Consider the following 25,920-nt stretch of genomic DNA (forward strand, 5'->3'; position numbering starts at 1 on the left):
TGTGTCCACACATGTGAGTGTGGAGCTGACAACTGACTTATGCAAAGTTAAAACCTTATGCTTTCGTTCCTGCTGGAGCCAAACTGAGGCAGAAGCTCCCAAAGACACATCTTCCCTTTTTGTGATTTCTCATGAGGGAGTCCTTTTAATTTTAGTTTTAAGCTGAATCTCTAATTCTTAAAAATCAGCAGAAGAACTGGTCAGGGAGAAACCAACTGGGGAAAACAGGAGGTGTCAGGAAGTGGGAGGGGATGAGAGCTGGTGGAGGAGGTGAGGCCAGGACACAGGCCAGATGGCTGTCCTGTGTCACACGGGAAGCAGAGTCTGGGGGCCCGGGCAGAGGGCCTCATGGGCAGAGGTCAACAGAGTCCCCATCATGGACAGTTGCTGAGGCACTGAGATTCCTGAAGTGCAGGGTGCCTGAAATCCTGCTCGGAGCCCTGCCTGGGGCTCAGGGGACACTCATGCCTCCCTGCAGGTGCCCTGTGCCCCCCACTCCATGGACACAGGGCGTGGGGACCTCTGGGAGCTCCTGCAAGGGCTGGGGCTGGGCCCTCAGTGTCTGTCCCTCAGCTGGACCCTTGGCGTCTGTCCCCCGGCCGACCCTCGGCATCTGTCCCCCGGCTGGACCCTCGGCGTCTGTCCCCCGGCTGTACTGGGTGGGGGAGCGGGCCCTTCCCTGCTCAGAGAGCTCCATGTTTTATAGGAAAGCAAACAGGGTGTGAGAGCCTGTGGGTTTTTGGAGAAGGAGCCTGAGGAGAGGAAGGAGGAGCAACCAGAGAGGGTACAGAAGCAGAGGAGAGTGAGCAGGCAGGCGCTCTGGGCTAGGAGGGGCCTCCCTCAAAATACCCACCAGGAGGTTCTCTTTCGTCTTCAGGGGTGTGTGTGTGTGTGTGTGTGTAGGTGCACACACATGCACATGTGTGCCCGCACACAGACACACATGCACACACAGCTCGGTCACTTAGGAAGGTGCTGGAAGGGTCAGGGGAAGGCCAACAGGGCTGGGGTCTGTCCCCACCTCTGACACCGCCATGCCCTGCCCGAGCTCATCACCACCTCCCCCCACTGAAGGGGGGCGAGGGGGAAAGCACAACACAGCTGTTGAAAATTGCTGGTTGCCGGGCGAGCTCCTCTCAACCCCCACTCTGGCTGTCACTGTGACAGCACCTCCTTGGACCACATCTGGCTGGGGGGGTGGGAAGCGGGAGGGAGGGATGAAGGAGGATCACAAAAATACATCAGGCCATCAGCAAAGTAAATTATACCTATTCCCCCACCCCCACCCACCCACCCACTGCCGTCCTGCCCTCAATTTGATGCCATGGGAGGTGTTTCCATGGCAACGTAGGGCCTGGGTTTGGAGCTCGTATGATGAGGCCCCAGAGCCCAGTCCCACACGACCACCTGTCCTGTGATGCCCGTTGGCAGAGGACATCTCTGTCTTTGGCTGGCCAGAGGGACCCACCCAAGGTAGAAGGACTCCTTAGGGCCACTTTTGAATTCTATCTGCTTTGCTAAAAGAAATTAAACTTGCGCGGATAGAGTAAGCTCATCTCTCTTTGTCTCACAAATTATTCAAAGCCAAGTTCTTACTGAGTATGAGCCTGGGAGAGGTGTGCCAATGTTTATCTCGGTTGGATGGAAAGGTGATTAGATCTGTGTCTTTCCTGAGAGTGTTGCTGCATGACCACTCTACCAGGCTCCCACGGCAACACCATTGTTAAGTGCAGTCTAGCTGGTTTCCCTGCTCTGAGTTGGATGTAATTGTGTCTGAATCCTGAGGACCCCAGGAACCCCCTATCAAGCAGGGAATACTGAATATCATTGGTGGGGTTCAAGGCACGTGGGCAAGTTTAAACTGGTTCTATGAAGAGAGGTGCACGTTTCATGGCAGTGCAGGGTCTCAGTCTGCCCCCAGAAACTGGGAGAAGCGGGCTTCTGAATTGTTGAAAACAGTTTAGCAGCCACAATGCCCAGAATGTGCAGAGCATCTCTGAGAGGTTCCAGAACTCCTCCTCCTGGTCTGGGGCGGGGGTGGACACCTCTCCTGGCTCTGGTTCTTCCCAGCCTGGCAGCCTGGCATCCCTTCCTCCCCAAACAGCCTCTTAGACTGTTTTCAGGGCAGCCAAATCCACTTGATTATTTGCAAAACTCTGGGTGCGATGGTATTCTCAAGCCCGACAACAAGCATTTTCCGCCCAAACGCTGGAGTGCAGTGCTGGGCTCTGGCAAGTCAGTTCTCACGTGGAAGTAAGAGATCCTACAAAGAATGACATTTTCTGGGGTTTTTATAAATAATGCACTTGACTGCCAGGATGAAGACAGATCAAATATGGTATGTTTGCCTGTGGGGCAGGCTGCATGAAAACCTGCCCCTCGACAGCTCGGATGCTGGCAAAGTCGTGTTGGCTACTGGCTTAAAAGGGCATCTTTAAGGTAAAAGGAGATTTACTGATGATTGGTTGGCACTTGAGAAGTGACATTTCTGAATATGCATCACATGACCAGCAGAGCATTCTGTCAGCAGTGAAGAGGCTGGTTATGCGTTTGTCTGATGGACTATCTGATATAATGAGGGAAGATCAAACACTAGAGGTAAAACACAATAGAATGCCGTGATGCTGCACAATTCAATAAAAATGCTTTCCTCTCTGAAGACCAGGCCTGAGTTTTCTCTTTAGCCCTAGAAATTGAACGTGTGCCCTCCCACTCCCTTGGGGACATGGGCAGGACATGTACGGGGCGGGAGAAGCCCTACAAGAGGACCCTTGTGTCGGGTCGGCCGTAGCCCCACTGGGCTGTGTGCCAGCGCTTCCCACTGTGGAGGACAAATGAGAGGTGACACTTTTCTTGGGCTGGTGAGCAGAGGGAGGCTCATGGGCTTTGTTTCTCAGGCAAGACCTGGAAGAAATCAAGGTCCTCACTCCTCCTGGCGTGCGTGTGACTGCGCGGCCCTGGAAGGCGGATGCTGTCCGCCCCGCCTGCCCCAGCACGTACCCAGTAGAGGACGTCGGTCCAGCCCTCCATGGTGATGCACTGGAACACAGTCAGCATGGCGAAGGCGAAGTTGTCGAAGTTGGTGATGCCGTGTTTGGGCCCATCCCAGCCTGGCTTGCACACCGTGCCGTTCTGGCACTGCCGCCCGTGGCCCGTCTCCAGGGCACAGGGCGAGGGGTCGTCTTCTGCTGGGACATCTCAAGTGGCCAGGGGAAGAGATAAGGAGGCGGGGGTAGGGGAGAGGGATGGGCAGAGAAAGAAGAGAGAAGTTAGAAAAACAGTGGGTGGGATGGCAAAGGACCCAGCGGCGACAGCGCAGAGCACAGTCACACCAACGCCCCAAACACAAGCGAACACACACGGCGCTAGGTGCTCATTCAGGCTGCCGTCAATTCAGAAGGTCAGTGCTTTCAGCTGAGTGTTGTAAAACTGTATTTAACCTGGATTGACTTCAAAGACAGAGGAGAGGCTGCCCGTCAAACGGCCAAGAAAAAATATGACTATGAGGCGACCACTCTGAGTAAAAACATCCTGGAACGCAGAGGGGGAGGCCTTGACTTCTGTTTTTGGTGCTCAAGTATCTGCAGACATTTCTGCGGGAATGCCGGAGTTTAGGGCAAGGGCATTGTGGGTTTTTTAAAAAAATTATTGGGTAGGCCAGAAAGTTCCCTCTGGTTTTTCCATAGGATATTATGGAACTTTTTGGCCAACCCAACAATTTTTATTAGGGTATAGTTGCTTTACACTGCTGTGTTAATTTCTGCGATACAGCAAAGAGAATCAGCCATATGTATACATATATCCCCTTTTGTGGATTCCTTCCCATATATGTCACCACAGAGTACTAAGTTCTCATTAGTTATCTACTATATACATAGTATTCATAGTGTGCATGTCAATCATTCTCAATCTCCCAATTCACCCCACCTGCCCAGTATATTTTTTAAAAATTTTATTTATTTTTAACTGAAGGATAATTGATTTGTAATATTGCATTGTTTTCTGCCATGTATCAACATGAATCAGCCATAGGCATACGTGTGTCCCCTCCCTCTTGAACCTCCCTCCCACCTCCCACCCCATATCACTACTCTGCGTTGTCATCGAGCCCCAGTTTGAGCTCCCGGTGTCACACAGAAAATTCCCACAGGCCATCTATTTTACACACGCTAGTGTCTATGTTTACCTGCTACTCTCTCCATTTGTCCTGCCCTCTGCTTCCTCTCCTGTATCCACAAGTCTGTCTCTATGTCGGCATTTCCACCACTGCCCTGCAAATAGGTTCATCAGTACCATCTTTCTAGATCCCATGTAGATATGTGTTAATATATGATATTTGTTTTCCTCTTTCTGACTTACTTCACTCTGTATAATAGGCTCTAGGTTCATCCACCTCATTAGAACTGACTCAAAATGCATTCTTTTTTATGGTTGAGTAATATTCCATTGTATATATGTACCACAGCGTCTTTATCTATTCATCTAGGTTTCTTCCATGATCTAGCTATTGTAAATAGTGTGGCAATGAACTTTGGGGTACATGTGTCTTTTTCAATTACAGTTTTCTCAGGATCCCTCAGTATTGTTGATGGGAAGGTTCTTTCATGTAATTGGCCAGAGATCCTGCTCAGTGGCACTTCCTGACTCCCCACAGGTCCATGTAGCATGTAACATGATGCTTCACTAGGGAGACAGGTCACTCTACAGCGGAGGATGCCTTCTTGATGAAGGACAGAGAACAAATTCTGATGGCGAAAAGTACCCCCTACAGAGCATTATCCCAGACCTAGGGAACAACGCCACTGCAGTATTTTGCGTGGTCGTGTCACGTGGAAACTTGCCTCCTGCCCTTTGCTCCAGCGTCTTCAGGAGAGAAAAAACGTCTGGACCTCTACTCAGGACAGAGTGGCCACGGGGGATGTGAAGAATGCTCTCCCATATGGAGCCCTCTTGGCTTTTCCAGGAAACAGCTTAACATCTCCCATGGCCGCAGGCTGTGCTCAGGCTAATTCCATGCTCCAGGAAGAGGTGCTGGGAAATCAGTGAGTTACGCTATTTTTCATGCAGAGGTCATTGGTGGATTGAACTAGACTTGGCTGAGCTGAGAATTTCCATTTTGGTAAAATACTGAGAGTCTTGGTCCCAGTTGCAAGAGGTAATGGCATGGAATTTGCAGAACTCTGAGAAATTAAGAGCATCATCTTGGGCTTGTAGAAAGAAACAGGGATAACAGAACGGACCTACGTTCTAGCAAACAACTCAAATGGCAGCGAGGATGTGCCCCCAGAGAGAAAGTTTGCTTGTCGTCCTTCATTCGGAGACTCCAGGCCAGCAGGGTCCTCTCTGGTTTCTGGCAGATCCAAATAATTGGGGGTGAGGACTTCGATGTCGAGGCTATTGGTTGCTGGGCTGCTTCTCAGTCTGTGGCTTCAGATTACAGCTTTTCACTCCCCAGAGGATGACAGCAGAGGCATACTAATCCTAAGTCTTCACTAAGGGTGACCCTTTGGGGCGTGAATTGAGCTGTGCGGTTGGAGACACACGCCGGCCTGTGTCGTCTTGGCTTTTTGCCTTTCTCTCTCTTTTCAAACAGCTTCATCAAAACATAATTTACATGCTGGACAAGTCATCAGTGAGCATGGACAGCTCAGTTATTTTTAGTAAATTTATAGAGCCGTCCAGCCGTTACTATAACCCATTTGGAAACGCTTCCACCACCCCAAATTTCTGAGCCCTATCTGCAGTCAGCCCCCGGCAGTCACACCTGCCGTCTCTCTACGGATCTGCCTGCCTTGCAATTTCATGTGGATGGAATCATACTAGGTGGCTTTGGGGGTCCATATTTTTTCACAAGGCACCATGTTTCATGGTCTGTTCCTTTCCATGGACGTACAGGTCACTGTGGGTTTATCCGCTCGCCTGGTGATGGACAGCTGGCTGGCTGGCTTCCACAGGCTGGGGCCTCTGTGAGCAGAGCAGCTTCCTGGCTTGTTCCAGGCCTGGTGCTCCAGGTCAGGTGTGTGTGCAATGACCCAAGGGATCCCTGGTCCCTGAATCATATGGGGGACGACAGTGTCTGCACCATTTCCTACCCTGGGGTCTGGCCCCCAGGAGACCCCCTTCATGGAAAGGAACTTCGGTCTGTTTTTGGTGACTTCTGAACTTTTGAAATCTTTGCAAATTTGGATGTGAGGTTAAGTAATGGGAGGCTGTAAGATGGTGGAACCTGAAAAGTGAGCCTCAGACCTAAGGAATACATAAGAAAGTGGATGACAAGCACCTAGAAATTGAGAGTAAGTGGACTGGAAACCCAGGAACCAAACAGATAGTAAATTTTATTGGGTTCACTGGTCTAGTGATGGCTTTCTGGGATGATGTGTTCAGTCATTGTGACAAAAGTGCTGGGAAGATGAAAGATAAGACAAAAGAGAAGGTGAACAACATAGACGGAAACTTGGGTTTCTTTTTCTTGGGTCTTGCTCTCAAGTGCAGTAAAGATGCTGCTAATCTTTGCACTGTGACCCCTGATCTGATAGCTTTCCTTGCATCCCAATTCCTCAGAACTGAAATGAGGAAAAGGTGAAGGCTGCTAGAGTGGGTTCCGAGTGTCCTCAAGGGAGGAGCATGGATCTCGGGGCTTTATAAATGGATGCTGGAAAGAAAACAGCACCCAGGGGATGCAATCTCATTAATAAATGAGATAGGACCAGATTCAGAAAGTCGGTCTGCAGGATCAAGTGCCTCTCTGCTATCCTGAATCGGTCTTGAACAACAATAAAAAAAGATTCGAGAACAATTAAGGAGCAATAACAATCTGGTAAAAATAGGTGCCTATAAAAAGCACTAAAGGGAACACTTGGAAAATGTGAACACACACAGATCAGCAGGTCCTGGCAACGTGCCCTTGAGGGTGAGGGGAAATTAGTCTAAACGTGAAGACATGTTGGGTTTTCTGCAGAGCTGTGGATTCCCAGAGAGGAAGGTGGGAGTGTGAAGTTGGAGAAAAAGCTGAAGCCATGAGGGTTCCCCATTTCAAAGCAGAAGTGAGAGAGGAGGGGTCATTCTGGAAAGTTCCAAATTAAGTCTGTGGCAGAAGAATAGAGGTGAAGATGAGAGAGATTTTGGAAGTGTGGTTAATACCAGCAGGAGCCGGGACTCTGGGAGAACGCCAGCAAGGGGCTCCAGGGGGAAATGACCAAAGACAAAACCAGTTACTTTCTGAGGCCCCAAATCTGAGCAGTGAATAGAAAGGAAGTGATTTCACGTCTGGGTTTCGGCCAACCAGCTCTCTTCCAGTCTCAGGGGTAATTATTGCGCTTGGGAGAGCGATTCAGAATGACCTGGCTCGAGCGCCACCAAACAGATGGTACAACCAGAGACAAAAAGGATGGACATATGGTGATGTGTCTGTTGAGGAACAAGGAAGGCGCCTTGCAGATGCCTCCAGAATCGGGGAACGTGTGTCTCCAAAGGCTGCGTCTTCAGGGACTGGAAGGGGCAGCCCACGGGTGGAACAACAGTCCACCGGCAGCCCAGAGCTTTCTGGTGTGGATTCGACACCCAAGGTTTCCCATGTCTACACGCTCACAAAGCTGTCTCAAGTATAAAAATCACCGGATGTAAAATCCCTTAAGAAAACCAAGACAAGGACATTCAGGCACTTTAGCATAATCTAAATTTGCAGAAAAATTCAGGAATTCAACCCAAAGTCTACAATGAAAAAAAGACACCCATTCCAAAGGTGATGCCAACGTCTCCAAAGCAAAGGGGGACTGGGGTCAAAGGTTGCAGGCTTGGGCCCTCCACCCTCTGGCTGTGCTGAGTGTGTCCAGGTTCCCGTATGTGTCCCTCCCTGTCAGCGCTGGTCACCGTGTGGGTGGAAGGAGCCCTCACCACTGTGGGATGAGGGTCCCTGGACCAGCCCAGGATTTGGTGCAGGACGCTGAGTGAATTGACTCTGCAGTCAGTGTCCTGGGCGCCCTCCCCATGGGGGGCTGGCTCCACTCACGGAGAGGCCCCCTTCCCGCGGGGCTGGCAGGGCTCCTCCCTCGGGGGCATGTCCCTGGAGTCCGTCCTTGGGCTCCCCAGCTGACTGTGTTTCTGCGGCGGGGGCTGATTCTTTTCCGAACCCGACGGCGGGGGAGATAAACCATCAGGTAAATAACCTGGGTGTTTTCTGGAAAGAAGCAGGCACATTTCCTGGTCTGTTTACCCTCAGGAATGGACAGCAGTGTGTTCCCAGACTGGCCATCCAACCGGCCAGGCCAGTCCTGCCGTCCCCTGAGAGCAGAGGGGCCACTGGAGGTCTCGGCAGGCCTACGGCTGTCTCGTCCAACACAGAGGAGCCACGGCCTGGGCTGTCACACCCAGCATTTACTGGCCATTTGAGACCACTGATGGCCTGACCACAAAGTCAGAGGCTTCCAGGCGGTGCTGGTGCAGCCCCACAGGATCCTGCTGCCCTCAGGAAACCCGCCTTGGCTGGTCCCCAAGCTTTGGGGCAGAAACCTCTGGGCGGGGGTGGGGGAGGGAGGTGTGTGAGCATCTCCCTCAGCTCAGGGAGCACAGTCGTGTGGGAGCAAGTTGCTTAGTGGGAATCTCACCATGCCCCCGCCCCCTCCTTGCTCAAGTGAGCCTAATCATTGCTCAGCTGATGGGGTCTTCTAGACCTGACATCCCCACGCCGGCCTGAGAAATCTGGGTCAGACGGGTCATGACCATTTCAATAGGACGGCATGAACTCTATATGTCCTACACTCGCTCTCAGGCAGGTCTTAGGATGAGCCCTAAGGAAGCTGCACAATCAACATTAAATGTATTGGTTCAGGGCAGCTACAGATGGAGCCCAACAAAAAGAAGGCTTTGAATTAAAGGGGGAGAACATTACTCACTGTGATGTTGGGTATTTCTTTAAGCAAGGCTGAAAATCTCAGAATTTTAGCTAAAGTCAAGACCCAATTCCTTCAATTTTAAAAGTTTTTTTTTTTTTTTTTAAAAAGAACATGACAGTTTATTTTATATAATCATGACCCAGGAAATGCTCTCTACAGTGAAAAAACAGTCTCCTCTTAGACTCACCATCAAGAAAGTTAAAACAATTGTGTGAATCTCTGACTGTAGGTTCACAGTTTGGGGGTTTCGTTTCGGCTGTGGCCACGTACAAAGACCCAGTCAATCTATTAAGTCTAACCAGACCACACAGATCATGGGGTCTGCTTTGGTTTCTGAATGTGAGTAACTCATGTCACTCCCTCCACTGAATGTTCCCGCCACACCCCAGGGCAAGGGGCTCAGGTTTAATTTATTGCCTGGGTTGAGGGGAGTGAGACGCGATGGACATGGAGGGGACAGAGGGTCCTTCAAGGCTTCAGAGGATGCTCCCCTTTCTTTCCCAAGATGCCAAAAAACTAAGGCGGAAGATCTTGTTTGAAAAAAGTCACACATATCAAACATGGCTCACTCCTTTGCAGAGTATATTGTTTTAAATAATCTTTTGTGCTAAACTACTTTGTCTGTTTAAAAGCCTTGTCAATTTCTATTTAAATGTTTTTTTAATTTTAAAGTCCAGCTGAGATGTTAGGAGCTAAAGACAGCAGTCTGTGGAGTGTCTGTGAAGCCCAAACTTCAGTCCTACCAGGGGTGAACTCAGTGAGCAGCATGGCTGGTTAAACACACTGGCTTATGGGAGGGATGTGGAGAGCCACACCTCCCGGAGGAAAGGAGTTTTGTCACAGGCCGTCCTCCTCACTTGGACCGGGGGCCCCCGGACGGGAGGTAGAAACACTGAGGCAGAGGAGCCAGGTCACCCCAGAGGTGAGAAGGACGCAAGGTTGTGAGCCTACCGGCTGAGGGCGGGGCTTCCTCCAGAGGGCGGGGCTTCCTCCCATGGGCGGGGCTTCCTCCCAAGGGCGGGGCTTTCTCCCGAAGGCACAGTTGATGATCAGCCACATGAGGGGCAAGGGCAGAGTCACCAACTAAGCTCTGATTCTTAAAAAATTCAGCGTTGGCTAAGCGCCTTGTTTAGAGAGTGCTTATCAGTGCCAGACAGGGCTTCCCTGGTGGCTCAGATGGTAAAGAATCTGCCTGCAGTGCAGGAGACATGGGTTCGATCCCTGGGTTGGGAAGATGCCTTGGAGAAGGAAATGGCTATTCACTCCAATATTCTTGCCTGGAGAAGTCCATGGACAGAGGAGCCTGGTGGGCTTCAGTCCATGGGTTCTCAAAGAGTAGGACATGACTGAAGTGACTAACACACACATACACACAGGGCAGTGATGGACAAAGCTTACGTTTAGCTATTTTAACAGAGACTCATTTTAGTAAACACAGAAGTTAGACCCCAGAGAGAAAATAAAATCCCTGCCTCTCTTGGCAGAGGAAACGCGGATGCCAGAAGGCAGGGCTCCCCAGCGGCCAGGAGGGATGGCGCCTCCCTTACCTGCAATGCCCTCCTGGTTGTAGCAGGTCTTGTGCATCTTGCCCATGAAGAGCTCCAGGCCGATGATGGCGTAGATGATGATGACAAAGAGCACGAGCAGGGCGATGTGCAGCAGGGGCACCATGGCCTTGATGATGGAGTTCAGGACCACCTGGAGACCTGCAATGACAAAGGTCATGCTATCAACCCCGCTGCCTGAAGCTCATACCATTTGCTCAGCCTTGCCTCCCATGAGCGTCTTGCCGCCCAGTTTCAGGTGAGGAAACCGAGGCTCCAGGTTGCGCAGTCAGAGTGACGCCTGGTGGGGTGCGGGAGTGGATCCAGGTGGGCCTGATTGCAAACCTCCCCAGGAGCCACATCCAAACGGCAGGACAGGCAGACACTGTCCTTCTAAGGGCCTCTCAACTGGGGAGGAGAGTGATCCTAGCGATAGAGGTGGAGTTGTCTTAGCGTACTTCAGCATGGTTAGAGGGGGAGTTCTGGTTTGCATGTGTCACCTCAACGAATGGGTTCTGAAGTCCCCTGATCCTTTCAGAGAAAAAAGAGTAAGTAAAAGGCTTCTTTCACAATAGGTCTTGTCAGCACCCAGGGGTTTCAGGCCTATGCTGCTGTCTTACAGGGAGAAGGACCCCTTGCTTATAAGCTGAACCGTAAATATCATCCCCGAATGTTCCTCGTTCAAAGAAGAGGCTGCACATGTTCATTTGTAAATGGTGGTTGCCGGCAAGCCCCCAAGACCTCCCCCAGGTCCCAGGAGGCCTTCTGTCAACAGGGGGACACCATCTCCACATCCAGGACAGAAGTGGGGGAAGGGCTGGCTCCCTGCCTCTCGTCCAGGCTGGTTGTGTGGAGGGTCACACAGACGCCAGGACCCCCACCTCTGAGTCACCTCCGCCGGGCACTGTTAGTCTCAGACCCACCCACCAGCCGGGGACCACCTTCCTCCTCTCCTGCACTGAGGGTGTCACCCCTCTGCCCCCACTGCCCTTGGCACTGGTGCCCGAAGGCTGGGCACTCCCTCCCTGTGCCCTGAGGGGGTCCCTGAGGCTTCATGACCTGGAGGAGAGGGGTTCACAAGTCTAATTGGGAGGACTCACCCCAGCCATTAAGCGAGCTGGGGAGAGGAAGCAAAACAAGAGAAAAGCCGGAATAATTTCACCTGCGAATTAATGAGAGGGCTTCGCAGCCTCCCAGTAGAGCACGATGCTTTCCGATCCGCGTGACTCTGTTAATTAGCAGGTTGTACACACTGCACGCAGGTGTGCAGAGCCTCGGAGGAAGCTGACAGCCGAGCTGCACACTGGCTTTTGGGGTGACTGCTGGGGGCATCCCCGGAGGAGGCTGTTCAGGCCACGAGGGGAACGTGGCAGAGAATAGGGGGACACAGGATGGGGAGGGTCCTCCTGCCATACAAGGCCCCTCCCTCTCTGGACTCCTGATCCAACAGTGCTTCTTTCAGACTCAGACCTGCCATCCTTCCTCCCGCTCCAGGACCATTATCTGCACTGTTCCCTCGGCCTGGACACTTTCCAATAACTCCCTCAGCTTATCCTTCTGCTCTCGGCCCAAGGCCCACCCCACCCCTCCCGCCTGCCCCACCCCGGGAGACACCTCCTTTCATCTAGGTTTTGTTGGAAACTACTCCTTTCCTTTGGAGCTGAGTCTCCATTTGCAGTCACATGTTCATTAAGTGGCTTTTAAATGTTTATACCCGCCTCCCACGTTGGGCTGAGCTTTGTGAATATGGGGACTGTGGGCCCCTGGCCCTTTCATCGCTGAGACTTTGCTTGATGCTGAGCACATGTGGCCTAAGACAGCCAAGCACAGGCTGCTGCTGCCGTCACCAAGCTCTGGGGGCTTTGCTGTCACCAAGTCTGGCACTGGGAGCTCTGCAAATGGACAGGCGAGCCCCCAGGGCCTGCAGGACTGGCTGTGAAGGTGCCTAGAAGAAGTCACGCCCGTTCTGCCCACCGTCGGGGCCGTAGAATTCCTGACCGATGCTATGCTCCCACCCATCCCTGTCAGGGTGGTGGGTACTCCCTTCCCCAAGCACCAAGATCAGACCTGGGCCTCCAACCGTACCAAGTCCTGCCAGTTCGCTTTTGCAGGACTTTAGACAAGTGTAAGTAACTGTTACTACATAAATAATCCATGTTCATCATGAAGGAGATGGGCAATGCTTATGATAGAGAAATGAGAAAACAAAAGGAAGGGGGAAGAAAAAATAACTCGTTTGTGGTCCCACCCCCGGAGGGAGACACTCCCAGCCTCTTGGGGTGCATATTGGACACTGTGGCCACTGGATTGGTCACTCAGCTTGCTGTCTCCACATTACAACTGGGATGCTCGTTCCAAAGCACACACGCAAAGTGTCTTCTGACGCACTGTTACCCACGTTCTCCAGCTGATGGCCCCTGACTCCGGCCCACACCGCACTTTCCAGCCTCAGCCTCCCCATGTCAGCATGTGTTCTTCCCCCCGTGGACGCTGCTCCCTGCCTGACGCGCAGCCCCAGCCGCCCGTCCTCTCATCTGTGCTCCTCGGTGTGCGGCAGGCTCATTGCACAGGCTGCTTTCAGAAGTCATGCTGTTCATTCAAGTATCTCCTGGAGACACCGAGGGGTGTCATTGGGAAAAGACGAGACCCGTGGAGTGGGAAGCACACAGGCACAGAGGGGGCTGTCCATGACCTTCACAGGATTTAACCTGCTGTTCTGAAGAAGGAGAGTGGTGGAATTCAGCATGACCACAGGAATGGAGCCAGGGCCAACCAGGAAGTCAACACAAATAGACTGTCCAAGAAACAGACCTAAGGTGGAGCGGGATGCTCTGAGAGGCAGAGAGCCTCCCATCCCCAGAGGGATGCAAGCAGTGACTAGATGAGCTCATGGAGGAGGAGCCTTGGTGGGGATTCAGCCAGTGGATGAAGAGTGACTCCAGGGTACCGAAACTCCCAGCCCTCATCGACGTGGAATGAAGACTTGCTGGGGCAGGAAGATGACCCCAATCCCCCTGGCACAACCAGGGAAGTAGGTACTGTCAGTAACTATATCTTACAGAGGAGAAGAGTGAGTTCCAGAGAGGTTAAGCATCACAGCTGGTGGAGAGGCACAGGGCTCAGTGCTGGTGGCCTGACTCTAGGCCAGGGGCTGCACGACTGGGCCCAGTGCCTCCATGTGCCCTGGCCCATGCCCTTCAGCGTCAAAGACCCACATCTGTGAAGCAATAGCACACGCTCGTGACATCTTCTGGGAAGGCGGGGGCCTCGCGCTGCTTCCAGGGGGCCCCACTGCCTCTGAGGCCAGGCTAGCAAAGGCTTCAAGCCCCTGCCCTCCATCTCACCACCGGCAGCAGCCAGGATGGGGTGTACAGGTGCCACCAAGGCCCCTCTCTCAGCGCCCCTCTCTGCAGCGCCTCCGCACATAACTGGCTCTCAAGACCTGAGTCTGAACAGCTTCTCCTAGGAACCAGCTCATAGCTATCTTCACAACAGGCCCCTCCTGCTTCCAATCCAACCTGGAAAACTCAGCAACATCTCTGCACCCCAGTGCCTTCCTTGGATGGGCCAGTGAGCAGGGTCTCTGAGAAGGCATGGGTCCAGACGAGCCTGGAAAGCACCTCGAGGACACGAGACCATGAAGGGCCCCATGGACACGATTACATGACGTCACTACGGGCCACACGCATGGTGAATATGTGCTCTTGGCCCTAAATCAGGACGTGAGACCTGACAGACACACGTGGACTTATGGGGACAGCAGGAATGTGGAGCAGACAGCTCCATCTGGCACACAACATACAACCTGGGAGTCCAGTCCCCCATTTGCAGTTTGTGTGGGTGGCCTCCTCGTGAGGGATGAACCACCTACCCCCACCCCCACCCCAGGAAGCCCAGCCGCCAGCTTTCCAGGGAGATGGAACTCTAACGAGCAGCTTTGCTGGATGCTGGGCTCAGGTGAGGATGGAGAAGAAGCTGAGCTGCATGCACTGCCTTTCCTCTTCTCCTTCCATGCTGTCGTGAGGCCCAGACCACTGTCTTCATTCCTGCTGAGGACAACTTCAGACTTCCAGCTTAGGGAAGATGTAGAGGGTCTGAGTATGCAAAGCATGGTATTTTCCCTTAGAAGATTGAGAGGAGCCATTGATTATGGAAACCAGCCACAGCGTCTTCCTTCAAGACCATGTTGACACTGGCCTGGAGGTGTTGGCTATAGGTGATGCTTGGCCCACGATGATGAGTGGCTGAGGCCAGAGCAGGCTCTTCTGATTCATCAGGTCAGGAGCCTCTTGTCCAGCCATGCTCCAGTGAGGAGATGTTTTGTGGGGGCCCTAGGGGTGATGGCAGGTTGGGGGGTGGCTATGACTCCATGAGTCAGATCCCAGAAAAGAGGACCATGAGACCTGGGGGCCGAACTGCATATGCAGGTGTGTCTGAAGCAGACCCAGGTCACCTGGCATAAAGGGGAGGGTTGGGGTGGGTGGAGAAACCATTGAAGACCCCAACTCAGAGGTCTCTGCTGATGTTGTTTGATTTCATCATTCAGAGTGGACCTAGAGCTTCTTGGCTGGCAGCTACAAAGGCACATTTACATCCCAACTATTCAGATTCAATGGTGCCTACCAAGCTGTGGGAAAGCAACAGAAATGACCAGGAGACCTGATTGAAGCTCCAAAGGGAGTGATGCTGAGGATCACTGAATAGGGGGAGGTCTGGGCTTAGCACTGGGTGGCAGGTACAGGCTTCTCATGGATGGACCAAAGTTGGCTGGAATGGGAGAACTCTGGGGTCACCACACTCAATGCCTTTGTTTTCACTCAAAGTCATTTGTTGAGCTATGTTCCATGAGTCACCTGCTGCCCCAGGGATGGGGGCAGGTGGTCAGTATGAGGCCTAGAGGCCTCGCCCTCAAAGAGCTTATAAAGAAGCCAAACATGGATCAAATAACCACTTAATCAACATGGACTCACAAGATACTTAAGTGTTTTCAAGGAAAAGACAGGGTGTCATGAAGGTCCCACCCACTCCCATGGCCAGAGGGCAGAGGAGATGTCTTCGGGCAGTGACACATGAGCTGGAGGTTGAGCTGGAGGTTGAGCATGAGGGGAAGAGGACCCAGCTGGGTGGGTCCAGCAGAGGGGTCTGCATGTCCCACATGGAAGATGGCCTGCCTGGGTATACAGAGACCCCAGCTCCCTCATCTGCCAGCCTCATGCTCTCCTGGGTTTTGTTTTGCTTCTTAGAAAAATTCCTGGAAGATTTGGGAATCCAGTTACTAATTCTGTTGGAATTGTGAGGAAGCAGAAGTCACTTTCAGAGAAAATTATTTGGGCTGCACCCAAGGAAGGCCTCCTGACGACAGACATCCGATGTCATATCTGCTTGTCCCTATTAGCATGTGTGGCTGTGACTATCATCTGTGTCATCAAAACCAACATCATCATCATCATTGATGATCACCATCATGATCAATATCAGCACCATCATCACTGTCATCATCACCTTTAATATCATCATCATCATCACCATCACCTTTAATATCACCATCATCACCAACATCATCACCTTCAATATTATCACCATGATCACCATTATCATCATCACCACCATCAGCATCAACATCACCATCATCACCACCACCATCATCATCACTGTCATCATCACCTTTAATATCATCATCATCACCATCATCACCATCATCATCACCATCATCACCTACAGTATCATCACCATCATCACCATCATCATCATGACTTTCAGTATCATTATCATCACATCATCACTGTCATCATCACCTTCAATATCATCATCATCATCACCATCACCTTTAATATCGCCATCATCACCAACATCATCACCTTCAATATTATCACCATGATCACCATTATCATCATCACCACCATCAGCATCAACATCACCATCATCACCACCACCATCATCATCACTGTCATCATCACCTTTAATATCATCATCATCACCATCATCACCATCATCATCACCATCATCACCTACAGTATCATCACCATCATCACCATCATCATCATGACTTTCAGTATCATTATCATCACATCATCACTGTCATCATCACCTTTAATATCGTCATCACCACCTTCAATATTATCACCATCATCACATCACCACCTTCAATATCATCATCATCACCTTCAATATCATCTTCATCACCATCACCTTTAATATCACCATCATCACCTTCAATATTATCACCATCATCACCATTATCATCATCACCACCATCACCATTATCACCACCACCACCATCATCACTGTCATCATCACCTTTAACATCACTGTCAGCACCATCATCATCATCATCACCATCGTCACCATCAACATCAACATCAAGCTGAGATCACTGCCCTTATTTCTGATCTACAGCAACAAGTTTGTACTAGCTAGAAACTGGAGCCATGATGAATCTCACAGATCATGTTTTGTGGCTTCACTTGGCTAATGAAGCAATGGACACTTTTTAATGGCCTAATATGGTTAGTGGCTTTCAAAAGCAAATAGATTTAAAACTAGAGAGGCAATAGTTCTCTCTTGGGTTAAGGGGTAAGCCTGTCACCCAGAGGTTCAAGGGTGCCTGATGAAGGAAGGAAGAGCTCTTGCATGGATGGCTCCCTTCAGTCTCTAGCTTCATTATTTTTTTGCATGTTCTTATTAAAATGTCTTTACTCATTAGAGATTTTCATTTACTTTTAATTTAACCTTTCCATCTTAATAAATTTCTGCATCCCACAAGTGCTTCAGTAAGCGTGAAAGGAGGGTTTTGACCTGGAAGAGGGATAGTGGGTCCTCTGCTGCCTAATAAATTACAAACTATAAGAGTAATTAAAATATCAACCTTCACGTTGAATTGTTTGTATTAGAAAAATGAGCTGGAAAGAGGAGCTCAAAGGAAAGCTATTTTAAAAATTCTGATATTAAGAGAAAGTAAATATGGCTAAATGGAGGCTACAGAAATAGCTCCAGTTTCCTGAGGACCCAGTTTGTGCTGAGCACCATGCTAAGTGCTCTACACACATCATTTCACTGAATCTCCGTCTTGAGCAAGATAAATGAGCTGAGGCTTGGGTAACAGTGATGACTCTTCCAAGACGACACACCTGGAGCTGGAGTTAAAAACCAAGCCAACGTGGGGACTTCCCTGGTTGTCCAGTGGTTAAGAACACACCTTGTAATGCAGCGGACGTGGGTTCAATCCCTGGTTGGGGAACTAAGATCCCACATGCCCCAGGGAAGAGCCCACACAACCAAAAATGAAATAAAATAGAATTAAAAGAAACAAGCCAACTGGACTGCAGACTCTCCACTATCAGCTGCTGTCTGTGCAAAATCAGCCAATGCTCCTTATGAAAGTCTGACCGCGTGCCGAGGCAGGTGGTGGCCCCACATGGGGCCTCAAAATCCTTCTCAAAAGTGAATCTCTCATGACAACACTGATCAATGGGAAGTGACTGGATCAAGATTTGCTGCCCTGTATACGCTGCCTTCCTGCAGGTGATGACTGTCTCTGCCACAGGAAACCTACAATGCAGGCTTCTCTTGGCACCTGCCAGTGACAGATGCCTGGGCCTGCACTTTTTCTTCTGTTTTAAACATTTTGGGGAAAAATTGTGAGATATACAAATAGAAAAGTATAAAACAGAAAGATGTTACCATGTACAATTTATCACAAAATGAAGCCATGTAACTGTCACTCCAATCAAGGAATGGAACATCGCCAGTTCTGTGAAGCCTCGATCATGCTCCTCCAGGTAGTAGCTCCTCCTCCATCAAGTTTAACCACTATATTATACTTCAATAACAAGTTAAAATGTACTTCACCATGTTAGTAAACAAAATCCTGAGTCTATCAGTAAATGTAGAAAAAAACCACTCTGGTGGTTAAGCAGTTAAGACTCCATGCTCCCAGTGCAGGTGGCATAGGTTCAAACCCTGGCTGGGGAACTAGGATCCTGCATGCTGCATGGCGAGTGACCAAAAAATAAAATAAAATTAAAAAAAAAAACTCTTGAAACAGCCCATCCAAAATTATACAAAAAATTTAAAAAATCACAAAATTCAGCATTTATTCCCTAATCTTTCACATTCTCTGTATTTTCCATTCTTTTGATTCTCTGTGCTTTATTCTCCAGATTTCCCTCTGAGTTCACCACAATTCAATAATTCCTTTTTCCGTCTGCCAAATCTTTCAATCAATTAACTGCATTTTCATATTTGCTACCGTATTCTTCATTTCTAAATCTTACATTCAGTTCAATTCCATATTTTCTGATTCTCTGGAAAATCACTGACCTTGTCTTTGATCTCTTTGCATACAGTAAATGCGGTTATTTTCAAGTCAATATCTGATAATTCCAATATCCAGATCCCATGTGTGTCTGTTTCCATTGTTTATAGCTTCTTCTCCTTTTCATTCACATTGTCTTGTCTCATTGTGGACCTAGTTATTTTGTAGTTTGGGCTAGACTCTATTTTTGCAAAACTGATCTTTCAGAAAATTTGGAGAACTCTGATGATGTTATCTTTCTCCAGAGATGATTCCTATTTGTTTTTGTCAGACATCTTTTCCAAGTTTTAGAAAAGAGAAGATTTAGAGTATTTTGCCCAACAATTTCTAATTGTCCCCAGCAGGACAGTTAATCCAAATGACCCCGCCTGCCACTTCAGAAAGCAAAAGTGACCTGTGCTTCCTCAGGAAGAAACTCCCTGGGGAGGTCCCCTCATTATAGGTTTCCTTACTTCCTCCATCCCAGAACCAGGTCACTGGGGAAATCTTTGACTATATGGATGTATTCTTACGGGTTGGGAAATCTCTGACAGTCAAATTCTCCTAGTGCTGGACCCTGGACAGGGCTTTTTGGAGTGAAGTTCCTAGAGACTGGCTGTGTGTGGAGTGACATGCTTGATAACAGGATTAAACAAGGGGGAAATCATGGTTGGGCTATGGTTGCTCCTTCTCTCAGAAAGGTGTAGAAGATGTGGGTTTCGGGAAAATTGAAGTGTCTCCAAGACTTTGGCGGCAAGTGAGATATATTGTTGAGTTATCAAGTTGGATGGATCCCTAGGGAGCCCTGAGAGCTCACTAACTCTTCTCCCATCAAACACCATTGCACCAGGCAACCCACAGCTTCTTCCTAGCTGTCCTTTATGTGGAGTTTAATAAAGAACCAGGCCTGTTTATTGCTGACAGCTTATGGTTGTCATGAATTAACAGCACAAATTAACCTTTCTATGTATGTTCTTAGGATTCTAGACTGACTTATTTCCCATTTGGCTCAAATCACTAATGAATCAATAGAGATCTTGGCATGGATCAGACTTTCTTTAGGGGGAAAATCTCCAAACATATGCTCAGTGGTTTTGTTTTAGAGATTTCAGACTTACTGGAAACCAAATGCTAGGCTATTTTCTCTCCTCCACTAATAGCTGTGTGACCTTGACAGTCATGTTAATTTCTTGGGTCTAGGTTTCAACATTGTTAACATGAGGATATTGGATGAGAAAGCTGTCTTTGGCTCTAAATTTTGATGGGTTGTTATTTTCCAAATATCTTAAGAAAGATTCTAATACCTTTTCCTTCCTTCAACCACTACTGTTGCTTATACACAGTAAGTCTTCAATAAATGTGTGAAAAATAAATTAACATATACCTTGTAAATATAATATAGTATTATATTATGTCAGAAATAATATATATATAGCTTATATAACATATATGATTTACATCTGATAACATTCTAGCTATTCATTTTATGATTTAAAAGTCAAGTGCACTTCCATTTCCAAAAGGAGGAACTGGTACCAGACGAGCCCTTTCACCATAATCATTAAAAAACTGGACAAAAATATAAGAGGCAACTGTTTCCCACAAGTGGACATGAAGTATCTCAGGCTTGTGATCCCCAAGAGAATGGAAACTCGGAGGTGAAAACAGTAATCACTCTGGTTCTCTGACTGGGAATAGTTTCCTGACTGCAGTGGAAAGAGCAGACAGACTACTGCAGTCCCACTGGTCTGAGAATCTGGGCAGCTCTGGTGGGACAGAAGAAAGGAGACACCAAGGCAGACAGGGGCCCCAGAAGTTTGTGTAGGGGTCCCCTGTGTGTCCATGCTCCTGCCAGAGTGGAAAAATCAAGTTAATATTTCATTAAGACCCTGAACCCACTGAAATGTTGTGAAGTAATTAGCCTCCAACTAATAAAAAAATTAAAAAAAATAAAAAAAAAAAAAAGTAATTCAAACTGCCATAAGGGCTCAACTCACCACCTCTCTCTCTCCCTGAGTTGCCTGTTTGCCTATAAACATGTACTATATTTTTTCCCTCTTAATAAATAATTTACTACCTTCAAAAAAAAAAAAAAAAAAAAAAGACCCTGAGCAATCAACTGAATCATCAGAAAGGGTACATCTTAGGAGCCAGGACCTTACCCTGGAGTAAGATGCCCTCTCGACACATCCTGACAAGATCGCACTCAACTGTGACAAGACCTGAAGGGGAAATGAGTTGGGAAGTGAGGAGCCTGGGCTTTTGCCTGATATTGACCAACAAGTACAGAACTACAAGTTCATGGCAGGGCTGCCAGTAACTGAACTGTCTGCTGAAGGGTCAACACTCTTAGGAAGGTGGATGAATCCAGGTCTTTATGACATATGACTCACGATTCCAGTATTCAGAACAAAACCACCAGATACATAAAGAAATGGGAAAATGTGACACATAACCCAGAAAAAAACAGTCAGAGGGGATTGAAAATGAGATTGCTCAGATGTTGGATTTAGCAGACAAAGATTTTAGAACAAATTGAAGACTGTTTAAAGAGTTAAAGGACAACATATTAAGAGGATGAAAGGAGTATATGGTTCTAAAGAGAGAACAGAGAGGGAATTTCACAGATAAATGGAAACTATAAAAAGGAACCAAATGGAGATTCTCTGACTCATTAAATAGGCTTAATGAAGATGGAAGTAGAAGAGGGAAAAGTAATGAACTGGAAGAAAAATTGATAGAAAAATTTCAACCTGTGGACACAGAAAAAGACTGAAGAAAACCAAAGAAAGCCTCAGAGACCAATGAGATAACAGAAAATGGCCAAACATAAGTATAATTGGAGTTACAGACACAAACGAGTGAGATTGGAGTGAGGGAAAATATTTGAGGAAATAATGGTCAAAAACTTCCCAAACTTGTTGACATCCAATTTACGGATGAATCTGAGCTGCTCAGACAACTCTAAGCAGAGCAAATATACAGTGAAGCCCTTCACAGTCCAGTGGTGAAAACCAAAGATAGAGAGAAAATCTAGAAACAGTCAAGAAAGAAGAAACATATATACAGGGAACCATGGTGAGAATATCAGTGACTCAGAGAAAACTGAGACCAAGAGAAAGTGGAACAACATCTCTAACATGAAAGAAAAAGCTGTCAACCAAGAATTATATATCCAGTGGAAATATTCTTCAAGAAGAGGAAGGGCTGAAGACACCTTCAGATAATGAAAACTGAGATAATTCATCAGCAGCAGACCTCTTTCACAGAAATACCATAGACATGTCCTTCAGAGTGACGGGAAATGACACCAGAAGGAAATGTAGATCTACAGAAAGGATTAGACAGTCTCAGAAATGGTAAATAGGTGGGCAAATATAAAAGCTTTTACATTTTTACTTTTTCTCATAATTTACTTAAAAGACAACTTACTAAAGCAGGAAATATTAACACAGGGTGGGATTTATAATGCTCATGTAAGTAGAAGATGAGATGGTTGGGTGGCATCACTGATTAAATGGACACTAACTCGGGCAAACTTCAGGAGATAGTGAAGGACATGGAAGCCTGGTGTACTGCAGTCCATGGGGCTGTGAAGAGTCAGACATGACTTGGCAACTGAACAAGAAGTAGAAAATGTATAATGCTCACACAGGGGAGAGAGTTGTGTTAGTGAAAGTGTACTATGCTAAGGCTCTAACATTTGTGATTGTACATTTAACATGTGTGAGTTTTACTGAATATAAATAATGCTTCAATAAAGTGGATTTTAAAAAGTTAAGTATGGAAGTATCCCCTTCCTTCCATTGGTCCCATTTGGAGCCTGAGTTCAGCAGACAGGGAGTTGGACCCATAGAAATACCAGGAGCTAAAATTTGCTAATGCGTCTTACACACTGACCACAATTATAAATGCTCTGCAAGCCCTTGAGTATTTAATCCTCACAACCGCTCCTTGACATAAGTGCAATTTTAACCCCCATTATTGATCAATCAGGATGCAGAGGCACACAGCTTACAGGTGTGGCTCCGGGGACTTAAGCCTAAGGAGTGGGACCTCAATGCCGGCATCCATGGCCACTCATCGTCTGGAGCTAGCCAGAGGGAACAGACCCGGTGTCACAGGTGTTTGGGCTCATGTTCTTCAAATCGATCACTTCACGGGACACTGACTTCACTGTCTCTTCATCTCCGCTCCCCTCATTTTTCTTTCCAGCATTTATGGGTCACTTGTAAGTGTAAGTGGCCTTTACTATGACCATTATTTTAAATCAGGTGACAGTCACCTTACTGCTGGCTGTAATTTCAGGTTTGCGATTTCTACAGAAGGGCCAGGCATTAAAGAGAATCAATGACAGGGCTTCTGGACTTTAGGAAGCTCTGTCTCCAGTGTGACTGACACCATCCACCGCAGTCTTGGGCACAAGGCCAGGGTTTGGGGAACTGCCCTGTCTGGACTGATGGCCATCATGATGGGAGCCCCCGAGGGTCATTCCCTGCCTGGGACTCAGCCTAGAATTAGTGATTCCAGAGAAGTTCTCAGCTCACTGCTGTTCTCTGTCACTGAGGCACAGGACGATACTGCTTAGAATTTCAGGACTGAGACAATTTAAACCTCTTGTTTCCCAGGGCGAAAACTGCAGGTCAGAGATTAAAGGGCAGGTCACATCGCTGACCAGACTCAGCTCCCTGGTGTCCGCACTGCAGGCCCTTCGTGCTCCCACTCTCCTGAGGCCCTCACGGAGAAGAGGACCACTTCTCCTCAGCCCATGTGGCCAGGGCTCAGGGACCACTGAAAGGCAAATACACCAACACCTGAAATATCACTTGTGCCCATCTCAAGAGCCAGGTGGGCACCTGTGGCCAGTTGTGTCTCCCCCAGTGGCAGAGGCCGGTTTGCTGTAGGGGATGACCCTGCCGTTGAAAACGGCCTGAGTCCATCTCCATTCATGGCTCTGGGAGAAACACTTGGGCTGCATATGCCTGCCTGTAAATTAGGGCTAAAGCCCTGTCTTCCTGGACCACTGGGCCGACCAACCCACCAATGAAGCTCTTGGAGGCCAAGATCCTGACTCAGACACCCAACTCTGCATTTAGCAGGTGGTAACCCAGACATCTGTCACCACCTGCGTTTTGTGCTCAAATCGAAAAGGGACATTTTCCTCCTGGGGGAGTCTGTGCATCTCAGTAAACAGGTTAAGTTTCTTGGTCCCTATAAATTTTTAAGCTTCTTCAGGTAGAGCATAAATAGTCATGACTTCCCTGGTTTGGTCGCTTGTGTCACTGATAGTAACTTATCCATCAGACTCCACTGCAGCATGCCTGGAGCAGAGTGGACAAGCCTCAGCTACACAGCATGTCCTGAGAGTGTCCTGATGTCTACAACCACAGCAAGACCCACCCCTGATCCTCCGCCTCCTTGTGCATGTTTCCAGGGCCACAGTTATCCTATCTCTTCGTCCTGAGGTCCCAGATGCCCCTCCTTACCTACGCTTCAAGGCCTCTCCTCCTCCTCCAAGGAGTGCCACCTCCTCCAGGAAGTCTCTCCTGATTACTATCTGCACTCCCCAGAGTATGGAGTCCCCCAGAGCACACTGGCCACAGAACTCATCTGCTTTTTTTTTTGCACATCTCTATTTTTGCTCTACACCATCATTTCTAAGAACATTTTTTCTTTGACACTTCAGTCTCTCTGAGAACACTCTTAGTGTCTGACTCACCTCTGTATCTGTTGTGAGGCTAGAAAAGTCCTCTATGAAGTAAGTACTCGGTGGGTTTTGTTGAACAAATTAATAAATGACTCATGGGCTTGTACCCTCACCACCATCTCTCACCCTCCGTATCTGTGATCCTGAGATTCCATGGCATTTAATACATGTATGGACACAGAGAGTAACGGTAACTTCGTGGGCGTGGGCTTTCAGGTCCCGCAAACCACCCAGTCAGCATATTTGCCATAGAAACAGCACCTGCATGTTCAGCTACACAGTGCACAGTTGCCATGAAGATCGAATAACACAGAAGAAAAAGCCCTTCAGAAACACTAAAGAAGGCGCCCGGGAAGGAAGGTCTTTAGCCCTGGTGTCGTTTGGGGGTGTTAGGGTTCTGCCCCCACCATGTGGAGCCTGTGCTCGGCCACGAGGGGCCAGTCCCCCCACAAAGACTGACCTGGCGTTTTGTAGACAATAGTGGGTGACAAGAATATAGTAGTGAATGATATAAAACCTGGTTGTTCTCATGAGGTGAGGGGTGTGAAGTAAATAAACCAGGGAAGAGGGTGGAGGGTGAAGCAGGGGAAGAAAGCAGAGATGGACGGAGGACACAGCAGTGGGACAGGCCCCTGAGAAGGTGCCGTTTCTGTGGACACCAAGGGGCTGAGGCCAGCTGGGGGGCATCCAGATGGAAGTCCTGCCACGAGAGTCCTGTGACAGACTCACTGTCACCCGCCTTCTCATTCCCTGAGCGAGGCCTATTGAGTGATGGCTGATCGATCATGAAAACCCCATAATTTCAGCTTTGCTAAAAGGTCTTGGGTCTCAGCCGTCAGGTACACTTTCCATTCCTAGTGCCAGTGGTTAAGGCCAGGCAGAGGAAATCTGCTGACCTGTGCTGTGTGACCACATCTACACTCCCTCTGAGTTAACACAGGCCACCACTGCCCAGGGTCCCCCACTCCTGCCATCGCCCATCTAGGGAGTGCCCCCGCCCTGAGTAGAGACGGGACAGGCACCGTGCAGGCGTCAGAGAGTGTGGGGCATGTCTGGGCTTCCAGGGGCTTACAAGGTAACTGCAGAGGCAGGTACGAGGGTAAATTGTCGAAGACATTGGGGGTTACGTGCTTGGAACTCCTTACAGGAAGTCGTGCATGTGGCGGGGAGAGCTGGTCTGAGTCACGAACGTGGTCCCCCACTGTGGCCAGTTCAATTAATCTAGGGGATGTTCCCAGCATTGTGTGCAGGTGCGGCAGGGACTGGACAGGTTAATACAAGGTCCCCGTGTCCCCACAATTTTGCATCCAGGCAGGTTTCACCTGCCAAGCAGGACAACGTCACCAGGTTGGTGGCAATGCAGGTGTAAAGGTGAGGGGTGCAGAGCGCCCCCTGCCTTCCTGGCCTGGCCCTATCTCCAAGCTAGTCTGGCTGCAGCCTGGTTTGGGGACCCCCTCTGCCTTGAGTTAGAGGCCAGAAGCTGAG

The 25,920-nt window shown here is 48.9% G+C and overlaps 1 protein-coding gene across 17 annotated transcripts in view; it reads right to left on the bottom strand.

Moving 5' to 3' along the window:
* Nucleotides 1-25,920, bottom strand: part of CACNA1C (calcium voltage-gated channel subunit alpha1 C) — a 449,377-nt gene that overhangs the window by 113,784 nt on the left and 309,673 nt on the right. For 16 of the 17 annotated variants that reach the window (XM_043882595.1, XM_043882599.1, XM_043882596.1 and 13 more), the window contains exons 6-7: nucleotides 10,439-10,597; nucleotides 3,001-3,197 (exon numbers count right to left, since the gene is read on the bottom strand). In XM_043882595.1, coding sequence (XP_043738530.1) covers nucleotides 3,001-3,197; nucleotides 10,439-10,597 — 356 coding nt within the window. The remainder of the gene's footprint in view (nucleotides 1-3,000; nucleotides 3,198-10,438; nucleotides 10,598-25,920) is intronic. The other variant, XM_043882597.1, reaches the window with a different exon arrangement.

Source organism: Cervus elaphus, chromosome 22, assembly GCF_910594005.1.
Source record: "Cervus elaphus chromosome 22, mCerEla1.1, whole genome shotgun sequence".
NCBI classification, from domain to species: Eukaryota; Metazoa; Chordata; class Mammalia; order Artiodactyla; family Cervidae; genus Cervus; species Cervus elaphus.